The sequence below is a fragment of the Desmodus rotundus genome, chromosome 6, assembly GCF_022682495.2.
Source record: "Desmodus rotundus isolate HL8 chromosome 6, HLdesRot8A.1, whole genome shotgun sequence".
Lineage (NCBI taxonomy): Eukaryota > Metazoa > Chordata > Mammalia > Chiroptera > Phyllostomidae > Desmodus > Desmodus rotundus.
The window spans coordinates 135,820,156-135,842,758 of record NC_071392.1 but is presented as its reverse complement, the minus strand read 5'-3'; the positions used below and the strand labels follow the sequence as shown (position 1 = coordinate 135,842,758).

The following is a 22,603-nucleotide window of genomic DNA, read 5'->3' as shown; positions in this document are numbered from 1 at the left end:
CTAACCACTGCCTTGCCCACCCAGTCCTCCAGCCACAGCCTTGCCACACATCCTCTCTGCCTGGCTGCCTGTCTCTGTCCCTCCTACTAGTCTGAATGAATGTTTATTTTTTAACTCCTTGATTGTTGGGATTTCCATACAGATCGATTTTCTGGCAGTTCTGGTTATTTTTTGTTTTTAAATTTGTTGTTTTCCTTGTTTTGGTTTTACGAGGAGGCAAAGTGTGTCTACCTATGCGTCCATCTTGGCCAGAAGTCTGCAAGTCTTCTGTTTTGTATTGGGGTTTTTTGCCAGTACCATGCTGTTTTGATTACTGTGGCCTTGTAGTATAGTTGATGTTAGGTAGTGTGACTTCTCCAACTTTGTTCTTTTTTCTCGTGATCACTGTTGCTATGTGGGGCCTTTTGTGATTCCATATAAATTTTTGAAATATTTGTTCTATTTCTGTTAAATATGTCATCGGTATCTTGATAGGAATTGCGTTGAATCTATAGACTGCTTTGGATAGTATGGGCATTTTAATGATGTTAATTCTTCCTATTCATGAACATGGTATGTGCTGCACTTATTTGTATCTTCTTCAGTTTCTTTCTTCAGTGTCTTATAATTTTATGAGTACAGGTCTTCTACATCCTTGGTTAGATTTATTCCTAGGTATTTTATTCTTTTTGAAGTAATTGTGAATGGGATTGTTTTCTTAATTTCCCTTTCATATAGTTTATTATTGGTGTATAAAATTGTAGTTCATTTCTGGATATTAATTTTTTATCCCAGTAATTTACAGAATACATTTATCAGTTCTAGTAGTTTTTTGGTGGAATCTTTAGGATTAGCTATATACAGTACCATGTCATCAGCAAATAATGAGTTTTACTTCTTCCTTTCTAGAATGGATGCCTTTTATTTCTTCTTGTTCGATTGTTGTGGCTAGGACTTCCAGTACTATGTCAAATAAGAGGGGCAAAAGCAGACATCCCTGTCTTGTTCCAGATCTTAAGAGGAATACTTGTAGTTTTTGCCTCTTGAGTCTGATGTTGGCAGTGGGTTTGTCATATATATCCTATATTATGTTCCCTCTATTCCCACTTTGCTGAGAGTTTCTATCATAAATGGGTGCTGGATTTTATTAAATGCTTTTTCTGCACCTACTGATATGACCATGTGGTTTTAATCCTTCATTTTGTTTATGTGGTGTCTCACGTTTATTGATTTGCAGATATTGCATCAACTTTGCATCCCTGGAAAAAATCCCACTTGATCGTGGTGTATGATCTTTTTGATGTATTGCTATTTTCAGTTTACTAATATTTTTTGAGGATTTTAACATCAGTGTTCATCAGGGATATCGGCCTATAATTTTCTTTCCTTGTAGTGCCTGTGTCTGGTTTTGGAATTAGGGTAATTCTGGCCCATAATTTGGGTTTGGGAGTATTCCCTCCTCTTGAATTTTTTGAAATAGTTTGAGAAAAAGAGGTGTTAGATCTCTGAATGTTTGATAAAATTCACCTGTGAAGCTATCCAGTCCAGGGCTTTTTTTTGTTAGTTTTTTGATTATGGCTTCACTTTTACTGGTTTTAATTTGTCTATTCAGATTCTCTGATTCTTCCTGATTTAGTTTTGGAAGATTGTGTGTTTCTAGGAATTTATCCATTTGTCCAGATTGTCCAATTTGTTGACAGATAGTTCATATTATTTTCTTACAACCCTTTATATTTCTTTGGTGTCAGTTGTTACTTCTCTTTCATTTATGTTTCTATTTATTTGCTCCTCTCTTTTCTTGATGAGTCTAGTTAAAGGCTTGTCAGTCTTGTTTATCTTTTCAAAGAACCAATTGTTGGAATTAGTGGTCTTTTGTTTTGTTCTTTTAGACTATTTTGTTTATTACTCCTCTTGTCTTTATTATTTTCTTCCTTCTACACACTTTGGGCTTTGTTGTTCTTTTTTGAGTTTTCTTTAAATGTAAAGTTACATTGTGTATTTGAGCTTTTTCTTGTTTCTTGAGATTGGACTGTAATGATATGAATTTCCCTCTTTGGACTGCTTTCCCTTTGTTCCACAGATTTTGGTTGTGGCCTCATTTTTATTTGTTTCAAGGAATGTTCTGATTTCCTATTTGATCTCATTGTTAACCCATTCATTGTTCAGTAATGTGTTATTTAGCTTTCATATCTTTGTGTGTTTTTTGGTTTTATTTTTGTGATTGGTTTCTGGCTTAATAGCATATGGTCAGAGAAGATGTCTGATATGATATGTCTTCTTAAATTTACTGAGACTTGTTTTGTGTCCTCACTAGTGGTCTATTTTAGGAAACTTTCCATATGCATTTCATAAGAATGTATATTCTGCTGCTTTGGGGTGAAATGCTCTGAAGATAATCGATTAAATCCATTTGATCTATTATAGTGTCTCATTTAAAGTTGTCATCTTCTTGTTGATTTTCTCTTCATTGATTTCAATGGGGTGTTAAAATTTCCTGCTATGACTGTATTTCTACCAGTCTCCCCTTTTATGTCTGTGAAGATTTGCTTTACATATTTATGTGTTTTATGTTTGGTGCATAAATGTTTACTAGAGTTAATATCCTCTTGTTGGATTGTTCCCTTTATCATTTTATAGTATCCTAAAGAGATTATCTTTGATTAATCATAAATTCAGTGAAAGACTTTTCTGGGCATTCCAAAGTAATCAAAGTATTGGCAATAGTTTAATAGAGGGCCTTCATCTGAAATGCAGTTTACATTCATTTACTTAGGTTTATTGAGTACTTGCAGTGTCATAGGCATTATGACAGGCTTAGTGACATAATAGTGAGCAAATCTATAATGGGACCTGCCTTCACAGAGCTTACATTTTAATGGGAGAAGATGTACATTTATCATATAATCCCCCATCTGTATGTATATAACAGCTCTGACATGTGCATCAAAGGAATATATTCTACCAGATGTCTTCTGGATGTGTCTATATAGTTGTAGAAAGAGGACTATAATGTACCTGTTTTTTTATGGCTTTAATATTTCATAAAGAAGTTTCTGTATTGAATTTTCTATGCATTACCATTAATAATAGCTTAGTAGCCCATTATATTTACTTAAATTGTTTCCAGTGTTTCTCCTATAATAAATAATGCTGAGAAAATTTGCGGGTGGAGAGGGGTGCATATTATTTGGTTAGGCGAAGTGGCTGAAACAAATAGACCCAAAACATATTCATTCAAACACAGAAGTGTTTTTTGTCAAAAACTGCAGTCCAGTCAAGGCTGATACTAGAAGCTCTGCCCTTTTCAGCCAGTGGCTCTGCATTCTTTGTTATCACCATTATCACCTGCAGGAAAGGGACCTTTGTTTTATGAGCCAGATCTGTTTGCTTTCATTTAGTTCCCTGTGCCTATAACTGTACCCAATTGGTTTCCTAATATAGTTCCCCCTAGCTTGTTACTGGGTTGGCCAAAAAATCCATTTAGTTTTTTCTGTAAAATAAAAGACACATTTTTCATTTTCACCAATAACTTTGTGACTTGGATATTTTGAGTATGCTGGCTATCTCCCACTATTGGCTTCTAGTGGGTAGGGACTAGGGTTGCTGCTAAACATCTTCCAATGCATAAGGCAGTCCCACAGCTAAGAATTATTTGGCCAAAATGTCAGTAGTACCAAGAAACTTTGCAAACCACTTTTGACATGTTCGATCAGTCACAGCACCTTCTTCATACACTGCATGAGTCTTTTTGTTTGTTTGTTTCAGTTGCTTTTTTAACTTTTTGTGAAATAGTAAAGCATAATACGCTGAAAATGTTGCGTATCTTCTTTCATCTTCACTATTAAAATGGATGCACAAAAATTCATCAATTTTGATTTTTTTAATGCATGCTGATATTACATCTGTCACAATACAATCTAACAAAATTATTTCAAATGAACAATAAAATAAGTTAAAAAAAGAATAATAATCAAATGAAGTCAAAGACAACTAAGCACTTCTAGAACCATTGTACGGAAAAAAACTAAATTAACTTTTTGACTAACTCAATGTGGGTCCAGCAGAAGTAAGACCTGTTTGAGTGTGGTTGGTAGGGTAATAATATGGATGTAATAATTTATAGTTTTAATTTGAACATTTCACCTAAAATGTTTTATGGTATGCTTGAGTGTGATATTGCTCTGTTACATAATTCCATGCTTATAATTTTGTAATAAAAGATTTTATTACATAATAAAAAGGGGTGTTACTTATGCTGGACCGTGCATTTATTTTTTTCCCCTGTCTTTGGGCTTCTCTTAACTCATTAGGGCTACTTTGAAGTCATTGAATTGATGGGCAGCACCTGTAATACGATTTTCACATAGGTTTCTTTTAGGTTTACTGGAAAAACCTTGAAATATAATCTACAAACCAACCAGCTGTTTTTGTATGTCTGAAAGCTAAGAATGGTTTTCACATTTTTTAATCATTGAGGGGAAAAGCATCCATGACATAAAAATTAAATGAAACTGAAATTTTGTTGCCCATGAATAAGGTTTATTTGCATATAGGAACACTTGTTCATTTTTGTATCATTTTGGCTACAGTTGTGCTACCACAGGAGAGATAAATAGTAAAAAACAGAATGTATAGTTTACAAAGTCTAAAATATTTATTATCTGGCCTGTTACAGAAAAGTTTTCCAGACCCCTAACTTAAAAAAATTATTCAGACTTACTTGCTATTAGGGGTATTGGCCTTTCCAATCTTATAAGGCCCTGTCTCTGCACTTTATATGTTTCCTTTCATAATTGCCTACCAAACGGCTAATTACTTGCACTATTTTTTTCTCATAAAACCTTGCTGAAAATAGCAGTACACACTGTCAGTTGGCTTTTTCCATAGATTTTATTTCCACAGAGTTTTCAGCTCTAATAGGCATGTGTTTTGCCTTCTTCATTGTCACATGCTTCATTTTTTTAAAGTCTTACACCACAGCAGGACAATAGCTTCTAGCTTGCAAGCCTGCAACCTCTGTTTCCTCTCCACATCACTGTTTATTCAGCACCACACATTTTAGTTGCAAACAACACCTTTATTTTAGATGACACTTATGTTATTAGAGAAGATAGTCTGCTGCTTTAGCAAGCCATAAATCTAAATCTAATAGGACTCTACATATCTCAAAATTAATAATCCAGTTTAGCTGTTCTGGGTTTGGCAATGGTGGGAACAAGGGGTTTGGGGTACATTCTGCCCTTTGTAATTATTTAAGATCTGGGAAGACAAAAGTTCTGCCATCTGGCTCTTGGCTTCCATTGTTACTCTAGACTTGGCCATTGACATTCTAGCTCATGAGAAAAGGAAAAGGCCTAAAAAAGGATAAAAAGTCAGATGTATGGACCAAGTCTGGAAGTAGTTTACAGCATGTCTATTCATACTCCACTGGAAAGAATAGGTCTCATGGCTACCCTAACTGGAATATGGGCTGGGAAAATGGTATAGCTGGGTTTGCCACTGGGGAAGGGGAGAAGAGATTTTTATAGACAGCAAGCATTCTGCCACCAGGCTTCCAGAGCTGCATGTATTTTTCTGTTCTGTAAATAAAGTAGGCTAAATTGTGAAGGGTTTACTGTTGAGATAGGTTTATTTATAAGAAAAATACCTATACAAATTAATTTTTTAAATGCAACTCTTTAAACAAGTTTGAATAACATATGTGTGTCTTTTCAGGCTATCGCACATTATGAACAATCAGCTGATTATTACAAAGGAGAAGAATCCAATAGGCAAGTATGGGTTTTTGTCAAGTGTGATAAGAGACAAATCTTCCCAGCCAAGACGGAGGCGTAGGTAGACACACTGTGCCTCCTCGCACAACCAAAAGAAGGACAACGACATATTTAAAAACAAAAAACAACCAGAACTGACAGAAAATCGAACTGTATAACCAAGGAGTTAAAGAAGAAACATTCATCCAGAACAGTAAGAGGGCAGCTGGCGGGCAAGGTGGTGGCTGGTGGACCCTGCGAGGCAGAGGATTGTGGACTGGGCGGTCCCACATTCGAGTGCAGATAAACCGGAAGGAACAACTGGGGAGTGAGACAGACTGTGCAACCCAGAGTTCCAGTTAGGGGAAATAAAACCTCAAACCTCTGATTGAAAACACCTGTGGGGGCTGAGGCAGCAGTAGAAACTCCCAGCCTCACAGGAGAGTTCACTGGAGAGACCAACAGGGTCCTAGAATGTACAGAAACCCATCCCCCTGAGAATTAGCACCAGAAGGGCCTGATTTATTGTGGGTAGGGGGGGGAGTGACTAAAAACCGGCAGAGAGCTGAAGAAGTGGCATTGTTCCCTCTCAGACCCCTCCCCCACATGCAGCATCACAACACAGTGATGTGGGTAGCCACACCCAGGGGAATACTTAAGGCTCCGCACCTTTAAGCAAGAGGCGTGCCCAGCCAAAAAAAAAAAAAAAAAAAAAAAAAGGTCCAAATGAACAGATCAAAGGTCTAGAAAAAAGTACAAGTGACAGAGACAGCCATCGTATCAGAGGCACAGTTCAAAACACTGGTAATCAGAATGCTCACAGAATTGGCTGAATATGGTCGCAAATTAGATGAAAAAATGAAGGCTAAGGTAAGTGAAATAAAGGAAAATGTACAGGGAACCAATAGTGATGGGAAGGAAAGCGGGACTCAAATCAATGGTGTGGACCAGAAGGAAGAAAGAAACATTCAACCACAACAGAATGAAGAAACAATTCAAAAAAAATGAGGAGAGGCTTAGGAACCTCTGGGACAACTTTAAACGTTCCAACATCTGAATCAGAGGGGTGTCAGAAGGAGAATAGGGAGAGCAAGAAATTGAAAGCGGATTTGAAAAAATAACGAAGGAGAACTTCCCCAATCTGGCAAAGGAAATAGACTTTCAGGAAGTCCAGGAAGCTCAGAGAGTCCCAAAGAAGGTGGACCCAAGGAGGAACACACCAAGGCACATCATTACATTAGCCCAGATCAAAGATAAGGAAAGAATCTTAAAAGCAGCAAGAGGAAAGGAGACAGTTACCTGCAAAGAGTGCCCATAAGCCTGTCAGCTGATTTCTCAGAAGAAACCTTGCAGGCAAGAAGGGGCTGGAAAGAAGTATTCCAAGTCATGAAAGGCAAGGACCTACATCCAAGATTATTCTATGCAGTAAAGCTACCATTTAGAATGGAAGGGCAGATAAAGTGCTTCCCAGATAAGATCAAGTTAAAGGAGTTCATATTCACCAAGCCCATATATGAAATGTTAAAGGGCCTTAGCTAACAAAAGAAGATGTAAAATATGAACAGTAAAATGACAACAAACTCAGTTATTAACAACTATGCCTAAAACAAAAACATAAACTAAGCAAATAACTAGAACAGGAGCAGAATCACAGAAATGGAGATCACATGGAGGGTTATCAGTGGGGGAGTGGGTGGGAGGAGAGAGGGAAAAGGTATAGAGAATAAGTAGCATAAATGGTAGGTAGAAGACAGGGATAGGTTAAGAATAGTATAAGAAATGTAGAACTCGAAGATCTTATATGTACGACCTGTGAACTAAAGGGGGGGAATGCAGGTGAGAGGGGGTGTGCAGGGTGGAGGCGAATAAAGAGGGGGGAAATGGGACTGAAAAAAAAAAAGACAAATATTCACTATACTCTGTGAACGTATTGTATTCTACCAAATGAAGGTGCACTGGGGTATTTTTTTATTTCTCTATCAATTTGTTACTTACTGTACTCTGGTTCTTGATTTCAGTTCAGCTAACAAGTGTCTGCTGAAGGTGGCAGCGTATGCTGCCCAGCTTGAGCAATACCAGAAAGCCATTGAAATCTATGAGCAGGTGAGGTTACTGCTGTCTCTTCAACTTCTGGTAGACTTTACTCTGAATCTTTTTTAATTAAACTTTTAATTTAACTTTCTTTTATTGAGATACAATTCATACATTTTGTAATTCATCCTTTTAATTACTACCATGTCTGTGGTGTTTAGTATATTCACAGATATAATCATCACCATTACCTAATTCCAAAATGTTACATCCTAAAAAGAAACCTCATTGTCTCCTCCTCCCAGTCCTTGGAAACTACCATCTATTGCCTTTCTAAATGTATTTGCTGATTCTAGGCCTTTAACATATATGGAATCATATACTATGTGGCCTTTTGTGACTGGCTTCTTTCACTTAGCTTTTGTTTTTTCAGGGTTCACTTTTGTTGTAACATGTATTGATACTTCATTCATTTTCATAGCTGAGTAATATTCCAGTTTATCCATTTATTATTTGATGGAAATCTGGGTTGTTTTCACTTTGATGCTATTATGAATCCTTGCTGCTATGAACACTTGTGTCCAAGTTTTTGTTGGGGGTATGTTTGCAGTTCTCTTAGCTATATATGGTAAGTCATATAGCTAAGGTCATATGATAAGTTCATTTTTAACTTTTTGAGGAACTGCTATACCACAGTTCCACAGTTGTCATACCATTTCACCATCCTACCAGCAATGCACAGGGGTTCCAGTTTCTCCACAGTCTTACCAGTACTTCTTGTTTTATGTTTGTTTGTTTGTTTGTTTAATAATAACCACCCAAATGAGTGTGAAGGAGTATCTCATGTTTTTGATTTTCATTTCCCTCGTGATTAGTGATGTAGATTATCTTTTCATGTGCTTATTGGACATTCATACATTAATTTCTTTTTTTGGTATTGAGTTTTAGAGAAGTTTTTTATATATTCTAGATATTAATCCTTTATCAGATAAGTGATTTGCAAATGTTGTCCCCCATTCTGTGGGTTGTCCTTTTACTCTGTTATTAGTATCCTTTGATGTACGAAGTTTTAAATTTGTATTGAGTCTAATTTTTCTATTTTTTCTTTTCTTCCCTGTGTTTTTCATGTCGTATCCAAGAAATTACCAAGCCCAAGGTTATGAAGCTTTTCCTCTATGTTTTGTTCTATGAATCTTACAGTTTTAGCTCTTAGGTTTAGAATTTTGATCCATATTGAGTTAATGTTTTATATATGGTGTTAGTTGAGGATTCAACTGTATTCTTTTTTGCCAGTAGACTTTCAGTGCTCCCACCACTATTTGTTGAATACACTTTCCTTTTGCCATTGAATGATCTTGGTACCCTGTTGAGAATTATTTGATCAATATGCAAAAGTTTATTTCTGGGCTCTCTGTTCTAATCTATTCAACTGTATGTCCATCTTCATGCCAATATCACACTGTTTGATTACTGTAGCTTTGTAGTAAATTTTGAAATCAGGACATGTGAGTCTTCCAACTTCTTTTTAAAGATTGCTATGGCTATTTGGGGTTTTTGCATTTCCCTATGAATTTTAGGATCACTTTGTCAATATCTGCTAAGAAACCAGCTGTGACTTAATGGGGATTGCATTGAATCTGTAGACCAATTTGGGAAGTATTGTCATCTTAACATTAAGTCTTAAAATCTATGAACATAAGATGACTTTCCACTTATTATATCTTTAATTTTGTTCAATATTTTATAGTTTTCAGTGTGCAAGTCTTACACTTCTTTGGTTGAATATACCTCTAAGTATTTTATTCTTTTGATGCTATTATAAATAGAATTTGTTTCCTTTTCAGATTGTTAATTGCTAGTTTCATAAACTGAAACATTGCTGGGCTTGTTTATTAGCTCCAGTGTTTGCTTTTTGGATTTGTTAGGATTTTTTAATATACAAAATAATGTCATCTGCCAATAGCAATAGTTTTACTACTTTTTCTCCATCTGAATGCCCTTTACTTCATTTTTTTTTTTTTTGTCATTTGTCCTGGCTATAACTTCCAGTACAATGTTAACTAGAAGTAGCAAGGGCAGACATCCTTTTCTTGTTCCCATTTTAGGAGGAAAGCTTTTAGTCTTTCACCATTAAGTATGATGTTAGCTGTGGGTTTTTAAATAGATGCTTTTTATTAGTTTGAGGAAGTTCCCTTTTCTTCCTAGTTTAACTATTTTTATCATCAAAAGGTATTGCATTTTGTCAAGTGCTTTTTCTGTATCTATTGAAAGGATCATATGGTTTTTGTCTTTTAATTCTATTAAGATGCTATATTTCATTGATTTTCATACATTGAACCAACTTTACATTCCTGGGACAAATCATAATTGGTCATTGCAAAGTTTAGGGGTCTCTAAGAACACCTGCAGGTTTGATAATTCCCTAGGACTCATAGAACTCAATGAAAGCTGTTATAGTTAATGGTTTATTATAAAAGTATACAGATGGAAATCAGCTAAAATAAGTAGTGTCATAGGGCAGGATCCAGGAGAGTTCCAAGTGTGGAACTTCCTGTTGTCCTCCCCAGTAGAGTTGTACAAATAGCACTTACTTTGTTTAACAATATGTGAAAATATGCATAGAGTGTTGTCAACAAGGGAAGCTCACCTGAATGTAGTGTCTAAAGTTTTTATTGGGGCTCAGTCATGGAGATGTGGTTGACCATCCATATGGCTGACTATATTCTTCAGTCCCTCCAGTTCCTCCACAGGGTGTGTTGAACCATACTGAGTAAGGCCCCCAAGTAAAGAAAATCACTCTTACCAGGCAGGATATTACAAGAGCTTAAGAGATTACCTACCAGGAGTCATGGGAAGAGGACAGACTTCACTGTAGAAAAAAATCCTTAACTTTATAGTTATGCAGTTCTTTTCATAAGTTGCTGGAATTAGTTTGCTAGTATTTTGTTGAGGATTTTGCATTCATATTCATAAAGGGACATTGATCTTTAATTTTGTTTTCTTGTGATGTGTTTGTCTGGTTTTTGGTAGTAAGATAATACCTCATGGAATGAGTTGGGAAGTATTCCCATTTCTTCTATTTTTTTGGAAGAGTTTGTGAAAGATTAGTGTTCATTCTTTAAACACTTGGTGGAGTTCAATTATTTTCTCTATTGTTTTTTCTGTTTTCCAGTTCACTGGTTGTCATGGTTACCTTTATTATTTCTGTCCTCCCAGGTTTTTGGATTTATTTTGCTTTTTTAGGTAGCAAGTTAAAGTGGGAACTTGGCTTACTGATTTTCCTCTTTGTGTGCATGCAATTTCAGTGCTATCAATTTCCCTCTTTGCACTTTTGGCTATGTCTCACTGTTATATTGTTCTTTTTTTAAAATTCATTTCATTGGATTTATTGATTTTCATGGGTTATTTAGAAGTGTTTTAATTTACAAGTGTTTGGAGATTTTCCTGTTATCTTTCTGTTGCTGACTTCTAGTTTGATCCATTGTTTCTGGAGAACACACTTGCAGTTGGTTTTGTAGCCCAGAATATGGCCTTTCTTCGAATATGTTCTATAGTTCTGCTCTCCTGGGTGACATGTTCTATGAATGTTGATTATATTATGGTTGATGTTGTTGAGTTCTATATACTTGTCAGTTTTCTTTCTATATCTGTCCATTGTTGAGCTTAGAATGTGGAAGTCTCCACCTATAATTATGGTTGTGTCCATCTCTCCTTTCATTTCTATCAGTCCTTATTTCACATATTCTGTGACTCTGTTGCTTGCTACATACATATTTAGAATTGCTATGTCTTCTTGGGGGGTTGACCCTTTTATCATTATACAGGGTGGGACAAAGTGGGTTTACAGTTGTCCTTATGGAAATAACACAATTAATAAATAATAATACAAGAATAAGTTCTGTGTTTTGTGTACTCAGAACTGTAAACCTACTTTTGCTAACCCTCTATAATGTTATTTTCTGGTAGTTTTCTTTGCTCTGAAGACTACTTTTTTGGCAATAATATGGCTTTCCCGCTTTCTTTTAATTGTTTATATATATATCTTTTTGCACTCTTTTCTTTCAGCCTGCCTATATCATTATAATTGAAGTGTCTTATGGACAGCATGTTGTTAGGTCATGCTTTTTAATTCATTTTGCCAATTGGCATATTTAGACCACATTTATTGTAATGATTGCTCTATTAGGGCTTACATTTTCCATTTTATATGTTGTTTTGTATTTATGTTGACTTTCATTTCTCTGTTTTCTGTTTTCCTGCTGTCCAGTGACTTATCTGTAGTGTTTTTGAGTGTATCTTTGAATGGCTTTTTTAGTGATTGTTCTAGCTGTTACATTTATATAACATATCATAGGCTAGTGGTATCTTCATTTTGTCAGTTCCAGTGAAATATAGAAATCTTACCTTACTTTTTACTTTGTCTCTTTACTCTCTTGGTTCAGTATATAATTGTCTTATTGTCTTTACATACATTTAGAACCACATTAGTTAGTGTTAAAATTTTTGCTTCAACCATCAAACATAATTTAGAAAACTTAAGAGAAGAAAAGCTCATTGTATTCACCCACATTTTGTTAGCTGTGTTCTTCCTTCCTGATGATTTGAGATTCCTTCTTTTATTGTTTCCTGTCTGTTTAAAGAATATCCTTTTGCCATTCTTTTAGAATAGGTCTATTGACAACATATTCTTTTTGTTTTCCTTCATCTGGGAATGTTTTGATTTCCTTTTCATTCCTGAAACATATTTTCCCTGGGCATACAATTCTGGGTTGATGATTTGTTTTAGTACTTGAAAAAGGGCAATTTTTGGCCTTTGTGGTTTCTGATGAGAAAGTTGACTGTCATTCGTATTGCTTTTCTCCTGTAAGTAAGGGGATGTTTTTCTCTGCTTTCAGTTTTTTTCTTTTTCTTCAGTTTTCAGAAGTTTATGTGCCTTGGCATGGTTAGATTTGCTCTTATCCTGTTTGGGTTTCACTAAACTTACTGAATCCGTAGGCTTTTGTTTCTTGCCAAATTTGGAAGTTTTTAGCCATTATTTCTTCAAGTACTGTTTTAGCTGCTCTCTTTTTCTCCTTCCCTTCCAAGACTTAGAGGACCCCAATATTAGTTGCATAAGTCCCTTATGCTCTATTTATTTTTTTCAGTTTGTCTTCTCTCTGTTGTTCAGACTAAGTAATTTCTAATGTTCTGTGTTCTGTCATCAGTTTGTTGATTCTTTCCTCTGTCCCATTCATCTACTGCTCTTGAGCCCATCCACTTTTGATGTGGGTTTTGTATTTTTTGGTTCTAAAATTTCTATTTGGTTCTTCTTTATGTCTTCTGGGATTTTTTTTGCAGTGGATTTCTTTTACTCTGTTGATGTTTATTTATTTTTTTTAATTTTGAAGTGTGTTTGTATTGTTATTTTGAAGCATTTTTCTGAGGGCTCCTTCAAAACCATTGTTAGGTAATTCTAACATTTCTGTCAATCTCAGAGCTGTCATCTGTGGGTTGCCTTTTTTAATTCAGCTTAAGATCTTTTTTTTTTTTTTGGTATGGTGAGTAAGTTTCAGTTGAATACTGGACATTTTCACATTATTTTATGAGACTGGATATTACTTAAACCTTCTCTGTCAGTGGGTATTCTGTAACACTGCTCTGGCTGGGAAAGAGTGTGTCATCTCCTTACTGCCAGGTAGAGGTTAGAAGTTCAGGCTCCCCACTGGCCTTCATTGACATCAGGGGGTGGCCCTCGTTTTGTTCCAGCTCCTGCTGACCCTCCACCACCTCTATGCTGGGGTTGTTCTTGCTACTGCCAGGTGATGGTGAAATCTTAAACCTCTACTAGGCCTTTTTTGAAACCAGCTGGGAGATGAGAATATCTGGTTCCTGCTGGATAGAGGTAGAACCAGGTTCCTCATGTGGTCTCCATTACCTCAGCGACAGGGGTGGAGGGTGGGCTCATTACTAGCTGGCAGGGATGAAGGCTTAGCTCCCCTTTGGGCTTTCTCTGAAGCTGCCTTAGCAGGAATGTCGAGCTCCTCTTCGCAAACTTGATAAGATGGACATCTTGGTTCCCTCCTTGGCCTTTGATAATGTGAGTGGGGATAGAGCCACAGTTTTCTTGTGGTGTTTGGCTATAATAGAGCAATATTAACATTTTCTGTCTTGCTAAACTGCCTCTTTGCTAGTCCTTTTGACTAGAGATGGCAGACTCTTTGTCTATTCCCTTTCTTTTTTTTGTCCCCCCTGCATCCAATGGCTTTTATAGGTGGCTGGTTTTCTCTATAAAAAGTCAAGGGTACATGAAAGAAAAAGAAAACCCAGGGAACTCACGGTCATGTTTTCCCTCGTGTCTCAGGGTCCCTATCAGTCTGTTCTTTTCTCTTCACCTTTCAGTCTTAAATTTGTTTTATATAAAATAACTGGGCTTTCAGTTGTACTTAGGAAAGATAGAAGAAAGTATGTCTGTTCCATCTTCCTGCAAGTGGAAGTCTTCTGAGTCATTTTTAATAGGTCAACACTTACTATTTTTTTCTTCTAATAAAATTTTCTAGTTTATGATATTGTATTAAAAGAATGTATTTCATTGTTAAACTAACTTTTATAAGATACAGAAGTATTTTCTTAAGGAATTAGATGAGAATCAGTATGCCTAATATAAGAAGCCAAACTGTTTAAAAAACTGGATATATCTACAGCACATAGACATGGTCAGCAGTATCCCTATAGCCAGAGGGAAAGGAGGGTGGGGGGAAGTGGAAGTGGGCAAAGTGGGGATAAATGGGGATAGAAAGAGACTTGATTTTGGGTGGTTAGCTCACGATGCAGTATGCAGATGATGTTTTATTGAGTTGTACACTTAAAACCTGTATGGTTTTATTAATCAGTGTCACCTCAGTAAATTAAATTTTTCTTTTTAACCTGCAATGAAACACCACTTCACACTGGCCAGGATGGCCATCATTAACAAATCAACAAACAACAAATGCTGGTGAGGATATGGGGGAAAGGGAACCCTGATGCTCTGTTGGTGGGAATGCAGACTATTGTGGCTGCTGTGGAAACCAGTATTTCCTCAAAAAACTAAAAATGGAACTGCCTTTTAACTTGGCCATTCCACTGCTGGGATTATACCCTAAGAATCCTGAAACACCAATTCAAAAGAACTTATGTACCTCAATGTTAATAGCGGCACAATTTACAATAGTCAAGTGCTGGAAGCAGCCTAAGTGCCCATCAGTAAATGAATGGATCAAAAAACTGTGGTACATTTACACAATGGAATACTGTGCAGCAGAGAGAAAGAAGAAACTCGATAAATTAAATTTTTTTAACAAAAAAGGAAAAAGAAGCAGCCAAATGTTTTAAATTTGACTCTGCTTTCTGTGCCTAGGTTGGAGCAAACACCATGGATAACCCTCTGTTGAAGTACAGTGCAAAGGATTACTTCTTTAAAGCAGCCCTCTGTCACTTCATAGTCGATGAGTTGAATGCCAAGGTAAGGAATCAGGCCTTCAGTACCAGTTTTCTGATACACATTACCCATGAGAGGAGGTCTCACTCCGGTACTGTGTTGTTCTTGATACCACTTCATTTGGGTGATACACGTTAGTTGCAAGACTAAACTGAGTACCTTAAAAAAAGTTGTATGCCCCAGCTGTAATCTTATAACAGCTGCCTAAGCTGTTCTCTTAAAAGTTCCCTGGTAGTCACATTTCCTTCAGTGGTTTTGCCTTAAAGAAATTAGGGAGCCTAGGGGAAGACAATAAAAGTAGAATGCCTTACTTTTTTAAAAAAACTTAGAAATGTAGTTGGAATGAGAATTGTGAGAAAGTGAAAAGCCACGTGAAGGCTGAGAGACAAGAGGCAGACAGTTGGATAACCTTGTTGTTTTTTAGTTGGAGGTGGAACAGCAGGATTAAAACCACTAAGAGGAAAAGCATTCTTTCCTCTACCTTTGAACAATGGTCCAAGTGATTTTTGGGAGGACGCAGAACAGTGTTAAGGTCAAATTCCATTTAATGAATGCCAACAGACACCAGTCTATTGAGTTTTCAGTAAATTATCTAATTTATTCTTAACTGAAATTGAAAATCAGAATAAATAGGATTCCTATGTAATTTTAATGTTGAATTTATCACCCTACTTCTTATACACTTAAATAGGATATAGACGAGTCTTAACTGAAGTTAATAGGATGTTCAAAGCTTTGTTTCCTGGTTTAGTGAGTCAAATATTAACAAATGGTTTTTCTCTCTCAGCTTGCTCTTGAGAAATATGAGGAAATGTTTCCAGCATTTACTGATTCAAGAGAATGTAAATTATTGAAGGTAAGTAATGTTAGAACTTTGAAGAAAAAAGCCTTTGCTGTCAGGTGGAACTGTGTATGAAGTGAAGTTCTAAATCTGTGAAGTATGCTGAAGAGTCTTTTCTGCTTTTGTGTAATAGATTTCATGCCACTAAGAGTCAGGGACATAGCATTGTGTTCTGAAGCAGGCAATTCAGAAATTGTTAACACAATTACCAGATTCATGACTTGGGGTAATTTTGTATTGGTACTTGAATATTTCTCCAATTTTGTAAAGTATTTGGTAATATCAATTAATGTGATACTAAGGCTGTTTCTCTATTTAAAATATCTTTATTTAGAGATGGAACTTTTTAGCATACTGAACTAAATTTTTCACATTTATGTTGTTAGAAACTTCTAGAAGCTCATGAAGAACAGAACAGTGAAGCTTACACTGAAGCAGTAAGTTATGTCTTTGTGATATAGTACATTCTTTGAAGGTTTAAGTTCTAGAAACTTCTTTTTCTTTTCATTGTATAAATGCTAAACATTTAACATTGTTCCAGTATACTGAAATTGTGTTGTCCAAAGGTCATGTTTTATATATTCTGCAAACCTATACAGTTATACAGCTTCATTAGCCATGGTAAATTTAGCTGTGAGACAAATTCAAGAAAAAATATCACATAGTGTTACAATTTGCTCTTGTAAGAATGTTTTCTTTTGAAAATAGTCTGCTCCATAAATAAGTATAAAGTGAGGTCAGTTAAATGCAATTTAAAATGTAACGACAATATATGCCTGGCATAAAATAAATGGAAGTTTTTTTTCTTTATATTCATCAATCTTCCATTTTCCTATCTTTTGCTATCTTATGCTTAGAATCAAAAGTTTCTCTGTATCCGCCATTAATATATTCATCATGGTGTTGAAGCAATAGCAGAAAGAAATATTCTCTCATTTAAGTTTTGCTACAAAACTGTTTTCATCCTATTGAAATGTCTTTCTTTAGTAGTGTATTGAAATGAGTTAAAGGAGTTCTGCTTTTGTACATGCAATGAATATTGGGACACTGTTAATTTTCCATGTTCCCATCTAAGTCTTATACATGGTCTAATTTCCTCTGTCACATTAAATGTGCTCTTCTTCCAATTATAAAGGCTGTTAGGATTTTTTGTTATCACAAGTTAGCATACAGAGCAATATAAAAGGCACAGAAACTTAATAGCTCCATCAAAATAGGCAGAGGATAATTAAAAAATAAGCAAATTTTAATGAAGAAAGTTAGGAACCGGAATGAATAATTTTAAATGAAGAAAGTTGGCAGATTATCAGTATATATTTAAACAGCTGTTGTTTTGATTGTATTTCAGTGGACTAATTCCTATTCCTCTAATCTTAAACTAGGTGAAGGAATTTGACTCAATCTCTCGCTTGGATCAGTGGCTTACTACCATGTTGCTTCGTATCAAAAAGTCCATCCAAGGGGATGGAGAAGGAGACGGAGACCTAAAGTGAAACAATTATAAGTCTTTGTGGCATGCAGTTAACCTTTCTTTAGTTTCCTCTTAGGGCCAAGTGATCTTTATGGGATGCCCATTTAATGGCTTAATTTTATTACACATGAGCTTAATGATGTGTGTGTGGTTTTCAAGTTTGCTGTGTTTGTGTCAATGTTAAGCGGATGGATAAGAAGCTCCTGTGCATACTGTGGATATAATGGGTTATTTCATGCTTGCCAGAGTCCCTAGAGTTTTCTGAGAACTACTTCAAAATTTTCTTCTTAGTATTTGATGTTTGCAGAACCCATGTTTAATTTTGCCACATATTTTTCTGTTCTTTTTCTTGAACTTGAGTATCCAACCCAGTTGTTGTAATTGATGCTTTGCATATTCTCTGTAAATTTGCATCTGGATATATTCTCTAAGTGTATGCATTTAGTTTAGTGTGGTGGTTAGGAATAAGTTTATGACTTTATTAGAAATTTTTTGTTATTGTTATCTTGTGATTCTTTTGATGTTGGTAATGACTAGTTTCTTTGCTTTTGATATTGTTCCTTATGCCAACATGCATGTGAAAATTCAGAACAGCCAGGGTCTGCCTGCATCACACTGTGAGAAAAGGGAACTTCCTGGTGCCGCTTGCTTATGTGTGTGAATGAATGTCAAGGTGGGTTCGACTGCTTTGTATTTATACACACAGGCACACACACACACGAATATAAACGATCTGTGAAACAGAACTTTTCCTTTTCCTAGATAGTTTCTCCTTTTAGTTCGGGTAAAAATCCATGTTTATATTCACATAAAGGTGTTTTAACTGGCACATCTCTGCTCTTTCATGTTCATATTCTTTCCCATTGAGATGGCATCCTTTATACATCCACAGTCATGTACATCCTCATTGAGAAAGTGTTTCAATAATTTTAGTCATTTATTGAACATGATGGGTTAGGTAGGTACACATGGTACAGAGGCTTGTTATATGCCTCCAACTAGCTTCTGAGGGAATTTGACTTTCCTCTTGGCTGATGGAATTGTTTTAACTTTTGTGTTAGAACTTTGAACTCTGTCCTTTTGTTTTACATAACTAACATATGCTTTGTTGATTTATAAACTTGATCCCATTATGTTACGTGCTGACATTATATTTTAGACATTGTTTCTTGACCCTGTTTCTTGAACCTCCCCTATGCATATTTTTAGGCTTAAATTATTTATTTCATGTGCATTTGTTGCCAGAGATAGCCTATATTTCTTTCGAAATTGTGCTTTCATTAATGACAGGTGGTGAAATTCCCTATCTTATGTTAGATAGTAACTGGTATTTAAATGATGTTTTCATTTTGGGTTTTTTAAAAAAATATTTTATTTATTTTTAGAGAGGGGAAGAGAGGGTGAAAAACATTGAAGAGAGAAACATCAATCAGTTGCCTCTCATATGCACCCCATCCCGGGACTGAACCTGCAACCCAGACATGTGCCGTAACCGGTAATCCAACCAGTGACCTTTCACTTTGAGGGATGATGCCCAACCAACTGAACCACACTGGTCAGGGCTGATGTTTTCATTTTTAGATGATCGTCAACTGGGATTATGGGCCAGAAGTAGAATGGGTGTGCCCAGACCAAGGGCACAGTGAGAAGGAAGGTTTGGGAATGGTGAATATCTTAGTTGGGATAAAGGAGAAAGTAGCAGAAAAGAAAGTTGAGCCCTGGCTGGTGTGGCTCAGTGGATTGAGTGCCAGCCTGCGAACCGAAAGGTCACCAGTTCGATTCCCAGTCAGGGCACATGTCTGGATTGCAGGCCAGGTCCCTGGCTGGGGGTGTGCGAGAGACAACCGACCAGTGTTAATCTTCTTGCACATCCATGTTTCTCTCCCTTTTTTCCTTCCTTCCCTTTTCTCTGAAAATAAATAAAATCTTTAAGAAAGAAATAATAAAAAATAAGTAAGAGGAAGGTTGAAGGGCCAGCTGAGGCCATATTGTGGAGGCTCTTTCTCAGGTGGTTGTGAGGATTCCCTGGCTGTAGTTGCAGAGTGGTGTGCGCCAGGTGGACTGATGGAGAGGAAGGTTAGTGGTTTCATAGTATCAGCTGAGAGCAGAAGGACTGGACCAGAAGACAGGGACACTCTGGTGTTGGGCCCTGGAATCTGAGGAGGATTTCTTTTTCCTTTCAGAAGTCAGGGATTCTTATAGCTGGTTATCACTGATAGTACAATTTGGAATGAAGTTCATTTGTTACTTTATTTCCTGTTGGAATCTTATGAAAATAGTAGAGAGAAAAGTGGGTTTTTGATGCTTTACCTAATCTGTTTCACAACCATCCAAATGTACTCTGTAAAAAGTTTTTTTTCCAAATGCACTTCTGTGAAAGTGAGGCATGCATGGGCAGTGCTTTTGTAGCCCATGTCCTCCAGCCATAAGTCTCTGCCATCTGGAAAGCATTTAAATCCTAGCCAGCCAGCATGCTTCTTTTATTGCTAGCTTAAAAAGTTTGTTTCCACTTGCTAAAAGAACCCTCTGGTCTGACCACTTAAAGTAAAAACCAAATGCTTTCTTTTAAGGCAAGTCCATTTAGCTTTTATGATGAAGGTACAGTTTTTAAAAATAATATTGGCAACATTTTGTTATGTCAGAGACTTGCCTGTTTTGAAACGAACAGTGGGATCAGTGTCTGAGTTAAAGATTTTTTTTAAATATTTCACAGGAAAGAGTAAAAATAAGTGTAATGACTAGAACAGACCTGCTAGAAAGTGAAAGGAAAACAGAGGGAAAAAGTTCCATTAACAGTATCCAAACATCCTTCCTTGAAATGTTCCATTGTTGAACATAGGATCATGAACAAAATATAGTAAGTTTATGTTACAGTTCTTGTATTTTAGCAAATCTGGGGTTAGTTCATGGTCAAAGTCAGTTAAAATTTCTTACAGGAAAGCTTTGCTTTCTGTGGCAACATTTTATAGCTTGTGTGAGTTCCTTTTTTATGTAATGATTTGAAAACAGTATTTTGCACAGTCGTGACTGTTATGATGGTGTCACTATAATCAAAGAGTGTGCATTTGTTTCCTTTGACACTTTGCATTTAAAATATCCAAATGCAAACCTTTGTGGCTTTGGAGGGTTTGGCAGCGCAGTATTGCTGCCTGTGACCTACCACCTATGGTATGCTAGCAGGTTCCTGCCTATGAAGTTCTGAGTTGTTCTCTGTGGTGTTTTCCTCTCTTATACTCTCAGGGGGAGGATTGTATTATGAAAACTAACCATAAACCTACCTTAGCAGAAAAGAGTTATGTATGTTTTATGTGAACTTGTTCAGTAAATAAAATGGAAATTATGAGTAATATTTTGACAGGTCTTTCCTACCTAAATTTATATAGATCATGAGTAACTTCCTTTCTTGAAGTTATTCCTATTCAGTTTAAGGTAATAAGCATTAATATTCTCTAGGCTCTTTGAATATCCTTTGAAACATGAATGTGACTATGCTAAAATCTCTTTTACTTTTTGGAAATTCAGGGAACTGTAATGATTTTGCAAGCCAAGGGTTTATGAATGAAGCCCTGGTTGTAGTCTGTTGACAGTCTGTTAAATTTGCACAATGACTTTGTAAGCCTCCCGTTCTCATCATCCCTATCTATTGCTCTGATAAGGAATGCTGCCTTCATCCTTTGGGCTTCCAAAGTTGAGGGAGGATTGGTTCATAGAAAACTGCTATGTGGATGAGGGAAGAAGGAGGGGGAGGGAACCCTGAAGTCACTCAACTCTTTTGGCCATTTATTGAACTTGCAGATGTCTATACAGGGTTAGCACATGCCCCTGGGCCACTATGGAGGAAGAGGGTGCCATGTAGGGTAGTAGTATGGGTCAGCTCATCCTAAGACAAATGTTCAGGTCATTGAGTATATTCACAACTTAAAGATAATTCACAGCAAGTTTTGAAAAAAAGAATGGTAGAACAGGCCATCCCAACCTAGGAATTCTGAGAAGTTGTTGATCATTCAAGATTTAGTTTATCTCAGAATCATTATTTCCTAATAGAAGGAAGCCACTATGGTGGTTAAAAAACCTAGTTTTGCCACCCTTGGTAAGAGTCCTATACAGATTGACAAAGGTAAGTGGAGCTTGACTAGATGACATGCTAGGTAGCCCCTCACCTGTGTTTGTAGCTTGCTCAGTCATATCTGCCCCCATTTAGGTGTATGTGAGCAAATGGTCCTTTGCACAAGTGCCCTCCCCTACTGAAATAAAATATTGTTACTTCAAGTTTCATACTGTGAAGTTTAATTAAAAAGATGCTCACTCATTTGGTTTCAAAAAATGTCCCTGTGTGACAAGGTATAAATTTAACAAGTTATAATTAAATTGTAACTCATTGTCAAATTTGTTGGTTTGGATTATCATCTGATTCTATAGCAAAACCACATTTCTGTTAAAATTACCTTTAATAAAGGTCTTTTCCCACCACATGATCCATTTTTTTCCCAAATTGTAAAACACAAATTTTGGTAAAAATAAAATCAGAAGAGATCTTTGGAGTTCAGGCTGAGACTATTTCCCACATTATGGCTGAAAGGCACTAAATCACTCCCTTAATTGCCTATCCTGACGCTCTAGGAGAAGCAGCCAGCACCAAGGGCACTTTCCCAATCATGGATTTAGGACTGACATAGTGATACAATAGCTTGCTTTCACTCAGGGAGACTACTTGGATTAAAAGAAATAGGGGGAGATGCCCCACAAATCCCTCAATGATGAATCTTCCACAGGGTTAAGATTTCTATTCTCAGAGGCAGCTTTACCTTCCCAGGAAGCAAATAAATAGATATACTGGAGAAGTAAGTCTCTATGATGCAAACTTAAACACGACATTGAAGAAACCAGTCCACTTACCCACTCCACAGCACCAGCTGCACAGGTTACTTCTATACAAGCAGAGATTAGTGTGACTTATCACCAGGCCTTGTACTTCTAAAGAAGTAAAGAAGTATTCTTTACCTCTAAAGAATAACTATGTGAACTATGTGCAGTTCGCATAGTTATAACTAAAGAGATTATTCCCAGGACTA

The 22,603-nt window shown here is 36.3% G+C and overlaps 1 protein-coding gene across 3 annotated transcripts in view; it reads left to right on the top strand.

The window, feature by feature from the left end:
* The window catches only part of NAPB (NSF attachment protein beta), a 65,369-nt gene extending 43,412 nt beyond the window's left edge, over positions 1–21,957 (top strand). For all 3 annotated transcript variants that reach the window (XM_024559386.4, XM_071221804.1, XM_071221803.1), the window contains 6 exons: positions 5,695–5,750; positions 7,751–7,835; positions 15,139–15,243; positions 16,007–16,075; positions 16,447–16,497; positions 17,443–21,957. In XM_024559386.4, the coding sequence (XP_024415154.1) occupies positions 5,695–5,750; positions 7,751–7,835; positions 15,139–15,243; positions 16,007–16,075; positions 16,447–16,497; positions 17,443–17,553 (477 nt within the window). In that variant the 3' untranslated portion in view covers positions 17,554–21,957. The remainder of the gene's footprint in view (positions 1–5,694; positions 5,751–7,750; positions 7,836–15,138; positions 15,244–16,006; positions 16,076–16,446; positions 16,498–17,442) is intronic.
* The last annotated feature ends 646 nt before the right edge of the window (positions 21,958–22,603 follow it).